General features: G+C 39.8%; 1 protein-coding gene and 1 non-coding gene across 4 annotated transcripts in view; one reads left to right on the top strand and one right to left on the bottom strand.

Moving 5' to 3' along the window:
• The window catches only part of zdhhc11 (zinc finger DHHC-type containing 11), an 85,766-nt gene extending 78,492 nt beyond the window's left edge, over positions 1 to 7,274 (top strand). For 2 of the 3 annotated variants that reach the window (XM_028817345.2, XM_028817343.2), the window contains exons 10-11: positions 3,575 to 3,656; positions 3,880 to 7,274. In XM_028817345.2, coding sequence (XP_028673178.1) covers positions 3,575 to 3,656; positions 3,880 to 4,079 — 282 coding nt within the window. In that variant the 3' untranslated portion in view covers positions 4,080 to 7,274. The remainder of the gene's footprint in view (positions 1 to 3,574; positions 3,657 to 3,879) is intronic. The other variant, XM_028817344.2, reaches the window with a different exon arrangement.
• Positions 7,275 to 12,851: 5,577 nt separating this feature from the next.
• trnat-ugu (transfer RNA threonine (anticodon UGU)) lies at positions 12,852 to 12,924 on the bottom strand. Its single transcript has one exon. It is a non-coding gene; the product is annotated as a tRNA-Thr (tRNA).
• Positions 12,925 to 14,146: the final 1,222 nt, after the last annotated feature.

A 14,146-nucleotide genomic window follows, 5' to 3' on the forward strand; every position in this document is an offset into this window, starting at 1 on the left:
AACTGTTTGGCCTGAAATCTAAGCATCATGTCTGGAGGAAACCAGATACCACTTGTCAAGTGTGTAATATCATTCCAATAGTGAAGCATGGTGGTCACAGCATGATGCTATGGAGTTCCTTTTCAGCAAGGAGACTAGTCAGGGTTGAGGGAAAACTGAACAGAGAAAATTACAGAGATATCTTTAATGAAAACCTGCTCCAGAGTGCTCTGAACCTCAAACCAAGCCAAATGTTTGTCTTCAAACAAGACAATAACACTAAGCACAAAGCATAGACCATACAGGAGTAGCTTAGGGACAACTCAGGGAATGTACTTAAGTGACCCCACAAGATCCCAGACTAGAATCCAGTTAAACGTCTCTGGAGATACCTGCAAATAGCTACTGTCCAGCTTGACAGAGCTTTAAGACTAGTGATTGGTGTTTCGTGAACAATTTGTTCTTATCGAATGTCTCCTTTCAGTGAATCAATTCATGAGCATGAACGAATCAGTTCAGCAAAACTCTATGGGAGCAATGATAAAGCTCATGCATGTCCTGCATGATGTTGTCATTATCTTATGTTATACTGCAGCTGCCCATTAGTGGATGTGTAAAGCACATGCGCAAGAACCACCTGATTAATGAGTCTTGACTCATTTCATTCGTGAGAGAGTCACTACCCAAAAATCAGTCTAACGATTCTTATTTATTTGATTTGTGAATGAATGATTACGAATTGCACAATTCTCATTTACTTGTGATTCTGTAATGTAACCTCTTATTTTAAATATGCATCTTAAACGTGTTGCTTTGTGTATGGAAACAGCAATGGCATATGAATTATCATGTTAAATATATAATGAACTATATTTTATATATAACTAATCCTATATTTATAGATAATGAGTTAAATATAAATTAACAAGCAATAATATTAATGATAAATTTATATATGCACAAAAAACATAAATCAGGTCAGGTCAGGTTGGAGAGCATGCACTAGTATAGCATATTACCGCACCCACCAGACGACTAAACATCTCTGGATCCTGGTTGACAAGGCAGGCAGACATGCAGTCCAGTCCCACCCTCCGGAAATGACCATCTATGTCTCGCAGCCAGGTGTTATGTGGGCGTCCCCTTGGCCTGGTCCAGCTGCTCAGGTCCTCACCAATGAGGATCCTGCGAGCCGACTCACCCTGAGGGAATTGCGCCATATGACCGTAGTGCCGTAACTGACGCTCCCTCACAATGCAGGTTATGTGCCTCATTCGGGACTCCATGATCAACCACTCATTCGACACAAAGTCAAACCAACGGTACCTAAGGATTTTCCGAAGAGACACAGTACAGAAGGAGTCCAGTCTTCGTCTCAGGTTACTAGATAGCGTCCATGTTTCGCAACCAAGACAGGAAGCACCAGGACTCTAAAGACTTGGACCTTCGTCCTTTTGCACAGATATTGGGAGCGCCACACACCCCTTTCTAGCGATCTCATGACCCCCCCCATGCTCTCCCAATCCGTGACTGACTTCATAAGAAGAGTCACCAAACACATGAATGTTGCTGCCAAGACATGAAACTTATATATTTGTGGTGCAATCAGAGGGAATCATGGGACTACAGTATAAACAATCCTTAAAAATGAATCAAAAGAATCGATTCACTTAAACGGGCAGTTTGAAAGAATCAGTGCAGTAAATTGCATCGAAATGACGTTACTACTTAAAAGTCTCTGCAAAGATTAATGGCAGAAATTCCAAAATCCAGGTGTCTGAAGCTTGTCATGTCAGACCCAAGAAGACTTGGAATTGCTATTAAAGGGGCTAACTAATTAAAACTAAGTACAGAGAATAGGGTCTGAATACTTGTGTTAATGTGAAAGAAAATTTCCATACTTCTATGGGTCATTGAGTGTTGCCTGATGAAGGGTAAAATATAATTTAAATTATTTTTAGCACAATACTGCAACATAACCAAATGTGAAAAATGTGAAAGGGTCTGAATATTTTCTTAAGGCGCTGTATTTATAAGCATTTAAGTATACAAGTTACATGTATACATAAAAGCATGTAAGCATATAAGTTATTTTTCCATTTTCCCATCTTTCCTTTGCCCTTACAGCTGTACATGCTGTGCACCCGTTCAGTATTGTAGCCTTCCTTCTAGCTGTTCTGGCTAGAAGTGAAATGGTCATACTGTTTAACTGGTAGTCTTGTAAAGCCTGGCCCACAGGTGTCTCAATGGTTACAAACGTTATTGCCAAAAACTATTCAGTAAGTATACCGGGTGGAAGACGAGAGGAAAGGAATAAAAATGGAGCGGGGAGTCGGAAAAGCAACGACAGCGTTGGGGCAGTGAATATGGACAGTGGGAGAATGAAAGTGAGAGTTAGTCAATCTGTAAAAGTTCAGCAGTTGTATGGTAGGACCGAGTAAGCTGCTTTTTCCATCACCTGATAGTCATTCATTTCAGTGGCGGCGGATGTACATTTTTTTGTGGTCCTGTTATGGGGGGCCCACCACACGAGGATTGTGTGACTACTGTTGTCTTCTTCAGTGGCAGGCGTTTGCAAAGTCGCTCCAGGAGGACCGCGGTGGCTTCAGGTTTTCATTCCAACTCAACTGTTTCATTAGAAACCAATTATTACCAATCTCAGATTTTATGTAAGTTGAATGACTTTTTAGACTAATGTTAGGTTCTTATATCGTAGACATTTTCATTTCCAAGGATCTCATCCAAGTGATTTGAAGCTTAAAACGGATCATGTTCAGTCTGTCACATTTTTCTCTTAAGTGTTTTATTAAACCAAATAGTGTGTGATAAACACACAGAGGTGTAAATGGAAACAAGTTAGATGGGGAACTGCTGGCTCCTTTGTCCTTTACATCTAATTGCTAATAAGGAGCCATTAAAAACAGCAAATGCAGCTGTCTAGGATTGAAATAAGCAATTAAGGGTGGGGAACCTTAACAAGTAAGACCACTAAGATGAAGAAGAAAAATGTCACTTGAGCAATAAGGGCTTCGTCAGCAATGATTGACTTCTCATTAAGAAACTACAAATACCTGCAGCCACTGCGGCCGTCCTGGAATGACATTGCCCCCCCTTGTTCAATGCGGTTGCCTCAATTACTTTTTTATTTTTATGTCAAGTTCTTTTTGCATGAGTACAAGGTGTCACCTGATCAAAGCACCGTGATGTCCTTACATTGATGGATTAAAGGCCAGAAGTCCACATGACCGTCATCATCAAGTTCTTCCATGAGAACCCTGAATACAATGAGAACTGATTGAGGTCATTTATGTTAGGTAGAATGCCTAGAGGGAGCTGGGTGGTCTCGTGGCCTGCAGATTTTATTTTTTTCTCCAGCTGTCTGGAGTTTTTTTTTTTTTTCTGTTCCCTCTGGTCATCGGACCTTACTTTTATTCTATGTTAATTAGTGTTCCCTAATTTTAATTATTTATTTTGTCTTTTTTCACTTTCTTCATCATGTAAAGCACTTTGAACTACATTGATTGTATGAAAATGTGCTCTAGAAATAAATGTTGTTGTATTCAGAAAAAAATAATGTGTTTTTTTTTTTCCATAGGAATATCACATTTCAAAAACCATTAGTCCTCCGGGTGACAGTGCTCATTACAACCAAAAACAGGCCACACACACATTATCAGGTATGTTTAATTCTAATGGCTCCTGTAGTCCTTTTCTAGGTTTTCTATTCATTATTAAGCACTTTGTACTGCTGTAAATGAATAGGCATCTCCCACTGAGGGTAAAGCTTCAATGAAATGCAGTCATAATATTTCGTTTTTCTTTTACTCATTCCTATTATAAGTTGAACCAGAATTTGCTTTTATTTTTGATTAACTCTTGTTCTTTGGGTCTCTTATTAAGAAGACACAACAAGAGAAAGTTTGGCAAGCTCAGGGACCAGCTGGAAGACACTTACGAGAAGTCAGATGGAAAGAGTGGACAAAACTGAAGATCCACCAACAGTTCGGTACTCCGACCCGAAGGAACACGTCACTGCTCGCTCCGCCCATCCACAAGAGCATGTCCAGAGTTTGAGCTCCTCACGCACAAGTACTTTCTAAAAGATGATGGCTGCTGATTGGGAGATGAGTTTACTCGTGTGGTGCAAACATGTTCGTTTTTAGAGAATCGTGCTCTGCGTCATCACGTGCAACACTGAGACATTACCAGCACTGTGCCAGTCTTGTCCACAGTTTACATTCATTATTTTGTGTCTGACTTTATTCTCTTGCAGCAAGAGGTCTATTGAAGACATACCAAAACCAGGAGCGGTTTTGCACTTTTTTTTCTTAAAGAAACACAGATGACAGTATTTATTTATATATTTATTTTCCAAAAAGAAAATAATCTTTAGCTTGTATGTATGGAACTAAGGGAGCAGCAAAGTCGTGGTAAATTTTACTAAAGCTTAACAGGCATTTTATTTTCTTTTACGCCATCCAAAGTGCAACATGTGACCAGTAGGTGGCGCTACATTGCTTATGAGTTCAGGAGTTTAAATTGCTGGCTTTGTTTGAGTAGCCACTGAATTGCTTTCAATGCCATATAAAATTACATTTATTTTTATATATTTTATATGTTTCCTAAGTAATAAAATTGTTTCATTGTATTTGATATAAAAAATGTAAAATCCATATGAATACACTTTGATTTTTTTCATTTACATTTATATGTATTGGATTACAAAATGTATCCATTATTTTTCTCTGATTCAAGAACAAAAAAATTCTACACATTTATATCTTCATCATAAGAAAATGAAAACTGACAGCTTTAAAGGAATACTCCACCCAAAAATATGTTTTTTTATATTTTACTTACCCTAAATAGTTTGTATTGATGGCCGAGAAAATTTTAATGTCATGTTTTCATGCAGAATGAAAACAATGGTGGCCAGTTCTGTACAATGGCAGATGGTGTGAAAATCCATCCATCCATTATCCAACCCGTATATCCTAACTACAGGGTCACGGGGGTCTGCTGGAGCCAATCCCAGGCAACACAGGGCGCAAGGCAGGAAACAAACCCCGGGCAGGGCACCAGCCCACCGCAGGGCACACGCACACACACACCCAGCACACACTAGGGACAATTTAGGATCACCAATGCACCTAACCTGCATATCTTTGGACTGTGGGAGGAAACCCACGTAGACACGGGGAGAACATGCAGACTCCACGCAGAGAGAACCCGGAAGGCAAACCCAGGTCTCCTTACTGCGAGGCAGCAGCGCTACCACTGTGCCACCGTGCCGCCCGGTGTGAAAATTATTCATGGAAACAAGGCAAACAAAATCCACGTTTCAGTTATCCACATGAAAATTGCATTATTGTTTGCTAAAATATTGTGCTAGAATTTTATTACTTCTGCAATAATTGGTGCACATCATAAACAGGAAACTAAAGCTTCATGGGACTCATGAAGACCTGCATCTCCCCCTTATTCGTTGGTCAAGAGTCCGGTCTTCAGTTCAAAAAAGTGACTCCCATGCAGATTTAGTTTCGTGTTTATGATGTATGCTGATTTTTAGTAATTCATAATATTTTAGCAAAAGGGCATGAATTTTGCACATTTTGAGAATGCAAATGGATAACTGACATGTGGATCATGCAACACGAGTAATGTGAGATATATATATTTTTTTTGTCTCCTTTCCATCAATGTTTTTCACTTAGTTTGCCAAGGTACAGCATTTAGTCGCTATTTGTTTTTAATATAACAAACTTTTTTCTCTTCATTTTGCATGATAACATGAGAAAAAAAATTTTTGGCCACCACCACAAAGTAAATAACATTTTTAGCATTTATGGGTTGAGCTTTCCGTTAAGGTTGTGCAAGCCATGCATGTTGATGTGTGTGCAGTATATTTTATTTGTCTGAAAATCTAAAGTTGGTCCATTTCTTTTTGACAAAGGTGGTTTCAAACATCTTGTTTGAGCAGGTTGCTCTCTGCATGGACTTCTCTTTCGCTGCTGTATTATATTTTATACTAATGTCTCACAATGTTCCTTCACAGAAAACTATAAGAGTAGAGCGAGCATTGTTGACTGGATGCTATCTTGCACATGCTAGTTGAATCATAGTAAATGAGTTATGTTGGTTTAATTGTTTTCATCAAAACTTTTTATGTTCTTATTAAGTCCTGAAATGGTTATAAGGGTGTACTTCTCGGGCGCTGTCATCTACTACTTCCCTGCAGGATTCTAATGGATAGCAACACAGTGCCATACAGGAAATCCAAAGAAAAGATTTAGATTGTATATTGCCAGCTCATACCAAAGTGACACTTTAACATTGGCAGACATGCCAGATATCCAATAAATAAACAGGTGTTATCCAGTTTGTTACAGTGTGTCATGCAGAGATGCGCACTGCCCACTCAAACTGGAGTCTAGCTGCAGAATTCCCAAGCTCCACTGGACAACCGATAGGGCTGCACATTTATATCACATGGTTTACACACTGGGAAATCTGAGAAAGGTGAGAGTATAGCTGACATCACTACATGACAGTGTAACTAACTACCTGAGACACCCCAATACAAGACACAACTACTCGACAGTTCTAATATTCGTGAGTCAGATAACCGTAATACAGAACAACCCTAACCTAAACCTAAACCACAGCGAAAGGATATTTTATGACAAAACAAAGCATGAAGTATGTCTTCAAAATGGGTGTGCTGAGAAAGACACGAATGAGTGGGAGTATCGTGTAACATCATTGACATATAATGCAAAGGTTGCTAAACATGTGCCATTTGATTGGCTCTTCAATGGAGTGGAGCTCTGGAGGTCTGCAGCTGGACACTTTCCCAAAGATTAGCCTCAGTGAGTTTAACTGAGCAAACTGAGAGTAATCGGTGAGGTAGAGTAGCAGTGTGAAAATCCAAGCAGGAATAAGCCATGCTGGGAATCTTGAGCAGGGGAAAATGATGTGCTTTGTTAGAAAGAAAATCTGCGATACTAAGATATTTGAAGTATGTTTCATGAAAGACAAAACTATATAAATCATCCCTTATAGGTTAATCCTACATTCTCTTTTAATTTGAAAAGTTACGAGATTTAACTGTAGGCACTTTTATGTGGCTGGGTGCTTTGCTTCATTTTCAGGGTTTTTGTTAAGATATAAATCTGAATCTCTTACATATTTTTTTTATTTTAAATAAATTATTTGAATGTACTTTGTGTAGACTGTCATCTTGTTATGGGTTTTCTATGAAATAAATTTATTGTGCAATATTAAAAATAGTCATACCCAGGATTTGAGTTTGGAATCATTGGTTTTAGGATTTATAGAACGTTTTCAGTCTAGTTTTCTATTTTGTCAATGCCTTAGTGAGTTAGTGTAATTTGTTATTTTTATTTATCGTTACGTTCCATGGATGCCCGCATCTTGTGGGTTACTTTGCCTAGGCGCAGTTCCAGGTTGCCAAGGTTATTTTCATTACATTTACAAATGTCCTTTCTGCCCTGGGTTAAATATCAGCTGGTTGTAGAATTGTTTATCTGTCGTTTGGATAACAAGACTAAAAAGCTGTTTGTGATTGCGTCTCTCTTATTTATCTATCTCTGATCTTGAATTATTTCTTCTTCTTTTGGCATCAATCCCAACGGTAGCGCTACAAGACAGGAACTAACTACAAATGGTCTGCCAATCCATTGCAAGGCACACACAAATACATGCTCCCACTGGGCCAGTTTAGAGCTGCCGCTTTTCCAAAGATGAAAATGGTGAAGAGGCAGAGAAAGGATAAAAGTAAGGTGGAAAGAATTTAGATCTGGAATTATGATTAATGCTCAATCATTTTCAGATTAAATGGTTTAACTGTTGCCCCTTTTTTTGCAAGTCATGGTGCATTCTGTCATGTGGCATTTAGTGAATTGTGCAGTACTGGCTTAAACTTATTTCAGATGCTGTTTTAATGCTGGACAGACTTCATCTGATATCATGAGATGCAGTGGGGGGAAAAAGCATAGAGATGGACTGGACATTTATGTGAATGAGCAGTGGTGTAAAAGTGTGCACATTATAATTCAAGCTAAAATGTAGAGAAAAGCCAAGCAAAATGACCCCTTTTATTGGCTAACTAAAAAGATTACAATATACAAGCTTTCATCATCTTGCCTGAAGAAGGGGCCTGAGTTGCCTCGAAAGCTTGCATATTGTAATCTTTTTAGTTAGCCAATAAAAGGGGTCATTTTGCTTGGCTTTTCTCTACATTCATAATGGCTAACAACAACAAAAACAACAACAATATTTATTTATATAGCACATTTTCATACAAAAAGTAGCTCAAAGTGCTTTACATAATGAAGAAAAGAAAAATAACAGACAAAATAAGAAATTCAAATAAGACAACATTAGTTAACATAGAAAAGGAGTAAGGTCCGATGGCCAGGGGGGACAGTAAAAACAAAAAAAAAATTCCAGAAGGCTGGAGAAAAAAAATAAAATCTGTAGGGGTTCCAGGCCACGAGACCGCCCAGTCCCCTCTGGGCATTCTACCTAACATAAATGAAATAGTCCTCTTTGTAGTTAGGGTTCTCACGGAGTCACTTGATGCTGATGGTCATACAGACTTCTGGCTTTTAATCCATCCATCATTGTTGGAACATCATGGTACTTTGAGTAGATGGTGGTACAACACCCTAGTACTACAAAGCTAAAATGTGTAATCTAGACACTGAAGTACTGACTAGGCCTAGGGAGACAAATTGCATCATCCTGATTACTGTAATGCAGTGGAATATTCCATCCCACCATCCAGCTTCTGAACCCGCTTATCCAGGGCAGAGAGTCTACCCCAGCAGGCATTGGGTGCCAAGCAGGATCAACACTTGAACAAGGCGCCAGTCCATCGTGGGAGAAACACACACACGCTCGCAGCCTTTGAAATTCTACCCTGTGCAAACAGAGACTCCACAAGAGAAATTATTCACTTTGTTACCAACACTCTAAATGAATTATTCCAACCTGCAGTTATAATATGTGGTCAACTTCAACCAGGTGACTTTAAAGAACAATGGTGAACTTAAATCAGTATGAGTAACGTTGCACAACTGGGGACAAGCCTGTTATTAGATGGGAACAGATCTCTTATTACCCAAGCCTTAAGTTCCTGTGTGCTTTTTTTTTATGGGGGGGGGGAGGTGTCGTGTTATTTGTTATAATATTTATATTTTTGTTGATCTTTGGTAAAGAATCTATCTATCTACAGTGCCATCCATAATGTTTTTGATAAATACACAGTTTTCCTTGATTTACCCCTCTGCTCCTGTTAAAAATTACAAATCAAACAGTTCAGACGTGATTAAAGTGCACATTTCAGACATTAATTTCCATACATTTTGGTCACACCATCTAGAAATGACAACACTTTTGGTGTTTGGTCCCCCATTACCCCTCTGAGGTGCTTGATAAATATGGGCACTGGATTCTTACTCTGCCACTCCAGGATATTAACATCATCATTTTCATCCATTCCTGTGTAGCTTTGGCTTTATGTTTAAGATCTTGGTCTTTCTGGAAAACAAATCTTCTCCTAAGGTACAAGTTTCATATAAACTGCTTCAGGCTTTCATCCAGACCAACCCTAAATTTTGCTACATTCGTTTTACCGTCACAAGCTGTCCAGGAACTCCTGCGGTGATGCATCCACATATCACAATGCTGCCCCCACCATGTTTTACATAATATGCTGTGTTCAAACATGGCCTTCAATCTGATGGGTTAAAGCTGAATTTTGGTCTTACTGGACCACAGAACCTTCTTCCAGCTGACTTCAGAGTCTCCCATGTGCCTTCTGGCCAACAGACTTCTTTTGGTTCAGTCCCCCTTCATGGCTATTTTCTATGAAGAAATGTTCTAGTAAAGATAAATATTATACATATCTGGACAGTTTAACATCTGTGGCAGAGCGACGGGCGCTGAGCAGACTCCTGTCAATCATGGAGAATCCACTGCATCCACTAAACAGTGTCATCTCCAGACAGAGGAGCAGCTTCAGTGACAGACTGCTGTCACCGTCCTGCTCCACTGACAGACTGAGGAGATCGTTCCTCCCCCACACTATGCGACTCTTCAATTCCACCCGGGGGGGTAAACGTTAACATTATACAAGTTATTGTCTGTTTTTACCTGCATTATTATCAATCTTTAATTTAATATTGTTTTTTGTATCGGTATGCTGCTGCTGGAGAATGTGAATTTCCCCTTGGGATTAATAACGTATCTATCTATCTATCTATCTATCTATCTATCTATCTATCTATCTATCTATCTATCTATCTATCTATCTATCAGTAAGCCTAAAACGTTCAATACCCTTTTCAAGGAATCGTCTTGATTTCTCATTTTGGATTAATACGAGTAGTTAAAGCCAAACAAAAATATTCTAAAAATGTGGTCACCTTGCAACACTTTTAAAAATAATTGTTCTTTAATGGTACTTTATGGTTCTTTACAGGGATGTGTGGTTTTTCGAAGAACCATTGCTTGACAAAGCACCATTTCATTGTGGTTATTGCAACAAAATGCTATGAAGTTCTTTGTGTAATGTGAATTAAGCAGAGACAATGTTTCGGTTGTCACTATTTTTCAAAGCAGTTTGCTTTCATAGACAATAACAATGCACACTGAAAAATAAAGAAGGGCCTAGAAATGCTGCTCTTGTGAGTCCATTTAAACAGATGTGTGAATGGTGCTACATGACACCCTTGTCTTTAATCCCTTGCCAGGCTCCATAGCTCAGGGGTCAGTGCACTGGCCCTGTAAACCAGAGGTTGGGAGTTCAAATCCCACTGGGGCCTTACTTCATGAACATTTTAAAGAGGGAACCATTATGCCTGAGCATGGCAAGATTTCTAATTATCTTTGTTTCCACTTTGTTGCCCTTTAAAGAGCCCCCTCTGTGACTGTCATACCATGTGTAGGGGTGGCTGGGCAAATGTTTATATAAAGAGCGAGGTTGAGATTCTCCCCTTGGGATTTCGATCTTGTTCGACCAGTGGTATAATTGTACAATAATCAGCGGCTATGTTCTACACAGGGTGGGAAACATCTTCAGGGGCTTAGTACTTACTGATTTTTCATAAGACTTTGAAAAACTTTCTAGCAGTGCAAGTGGAGTGGTGGCTCTGAGGTTAAGGAGCTGGCCTGGTGTGCGGAAGGTCGCTGGTTCAATTCCCATACACACCAGAAGTGATTCTACTCCGTTGGGCCCTTGAGCAAGGCTCTTAACCTGTAATTGCTCTGTCCTGGGTATGACATTAATCTGCAAGCAGATCGCTTACAGGGAGAACTTGAGGGGTGATGACACTTTATATACTAAAAAAAAAATTAACCACACTGTGATAGTGATTTTTTTCCTCAACCATCACTAATGTGTAGCATCCACATAGATGGTGCAACAGCCATTTTTTTGCACCAGTACACTCACCACACAGTGAGACAGACAAACAATTACAGAGTGACTAGGAGGGCATCAAGACCTCAATTTTATGTCTCATCTGAAGGATGGCACCATTTTTACAGCACGGTGTCCCCATCACTGCACTAGGGTGTTGGGATTGGGATCCACATTCAGACCACACAGTGCCACCTACTGGCCCCACCTTCCAGCTGCAACCCAAGCTTTTCCTAGATGGTCTCCCATCCAAGTACTGGCCGGGCCCACACATGCTTAGCTTCAGGTGGGTGCCCTCTTCTGAGGCGCAGGTGGTATGGCTGCTGGATGTGTAGCAATGGTCCTTTTAACATCATGATCAATGAGTACTTCACAAATCCATAACCATCAATTCCTGGTTATTTACTGTATGGAGCCTGTTATGGATCTAAATAAATAAAGGGTCTTTCTGAAACATTTATGTCAGAGGTGTCCAACTCCGGTCCTGGTGGGCCGCAGTGGCAGCAGGTTTTCATTCTAACTCTTTTCCTAATCAGTGACCAGTTTTCACTGCTAATTAACTCCTTTGCCCTTCATTTTGTTCTTAAGGATTCAGTCCTCTGAATTGATTTGTTTCTTAATTAAATGGCATCCAAACAGAAATGAGATGTGAAACGAGCCAACAGATGACCAACTATATTAGAATGTCAAACTCCAGCCAATTTCACTCCAACCAGTTTCTTAATGAGACGCCAATTCTTGCTGTTAATTAAAGCCGTTATTTAATATCATGACTTGTTGCTGCTCTCATTCATTCTCAGCAGACTGTTGATTTTCTGTTTTTCGAAGACCACCGTCAAGATATTTTGGTGACCTGAGCAGAACAACATGACCGAGACCTTCACCTTGCTTTATTTTCAGGTTAGCTGGTCATGTGGCGGCTGTCATTATTGTTTGGTTGCTCATTAAGGAAAAAGAAACAAGTAAAGGGTTGGCATCCCGTCAATTAAAACTAAGGCAGAACAAGTTAATCAGCAGCAAAAACAGCTCACTAATTAAGAAGATGGTTAGAATGAAAACCTGCAGCCACTGCAGCCCACCAGGACCGGAGTCGTATACCCCTGCTTTATGTGGATGGGTCTTTTGGGAACCAAAAATGGTTCCCCTACAACATCGCTCTGAGGAACAGCTCTGGCAGATTCATTTTTATAGAGTAGTGAGACGAGACATAACCAGAGTGTCTTGTGCAGGATACGCCCATTCAGAAAATGGGTAGAATAAACAGCAAGTCTGTTCAGTTGCTGACATCTCCAAAGGTGATAAACATTTGCAGCTTCTCAAAATTGTTTGAATAATCACACACTTCATTGCCAAGTACCGGAAATGTCAGCCAGCAGGTACATAAAGATTTTTCAGGCAGGTCACCCTTATGTTTAAAAAGGTTGAAAGGCCCCAGCGAGATTTGAACTCGCGACCCCTGGTTTACAAGACCAGTGCTCTAACCCCTGAGCTATGGAGCCATTCACATCAGCCACCTGTCCTGCCACCGCCTTCCTGTCTTTGGTGAGTCACTCCACTTTAAGGGCGTTGGCTGTAATTGTCATTCAAATGCGTCACCTCTGTAGTATCTAATGTGTGTGACAAGGACACCTGTGGAGGTATTCAAATTATACTTATATAGCGCCCATCTTAATAAGCTAACTCATAATGTCACTCAAACTGGACATACACATTGGAACAAAGTTGGCATAATGTGTGACTGATATAAAGAATAAGCGTTTTTAATACAACATACACATAAAAAACAGGCATCTTGTATTTTGTGAATAAAAATAACAAAAAAAAAAGACAATGGATATGCAATACCATTTGGACCCCAGTGGTTCTCAAAGTGTGGTCTGGGCGCCACCGGTGGTCTCCATGTTTTGAGTCAAGTGGTCTGCAAGCTGATCAAGTCAAAGTGATTTTTAAATCGCTCAGAGACGTTTGTCTGTTATTTACTTACTTAAATATTTATCAGTAACAATCGAGGCCAGCGCTACTAACTCTGAGAAGGGTGCGCAACAGACCACTCCGCTCCAACTCCACACCTTGCAGCCCCTCTCACTCTCTCTGACATGCAACACCAATTCTTCACCCTCGGAATCTCTCCAGTCCAGCCAACCTCGGCCACTGAGGATTCCTCTCTTCTAAAGTCACTTGGTGGTCACCCTGGAGGGCCCACGTCTGGTCCAAGCAGTCCTAACACCATGGCGCCCGTATTAGCACTGACAGGCTGCCTCGTGGCTAAAGGGGTCATTAAGGATTACTGGCTGAAATCTGGGCACATATTCAGCAACGATATATTTGAATCTTAGTTGCTTCTTTCCGCATACATGCCTTTCGAATATAAATGTGAGGAATGTAACACAAAATTATGTTAACAGGTGAATGTCAGACTCAAGTGGTCATCTGCTGGATTTGATTTTATCAAAGTGGTCCTCTGACTTGAAACATTTCAAGTTATCTAAACCAGTGGAACTCAAAGTGTTTTAGGACAAATATTTTGTTTGGGTGACCAGGAATACAAAGTATTTAATGGGGAATTAGCTTAGCTATCATTTTTGTTGCACCTAAATGTCTGCGTTGATTAAACTTTAGTAACAATACTATTACTATGACTACTAACAATAATACATTTAATTTATATAGCGCCTTTCTCATGCACAAACAGATATTTAAAGGAATACTATAAGCATAGAC

Source organism: Erpetoichthys calabaricus, chromosome 13 (assembly GCF_900747795.2).
Source record: "Erpetoichthys calabaricus chromosome 13, fErpCal1.3, whole genome shotgun sequence".
Classification (NCBI taxonomy): Eukaryota; Metazoa; Chordata; class Cladistia; order Polypteriformes; family Polypteridae; genus Erpetoichthys; species Erpetoichthys calabaricus.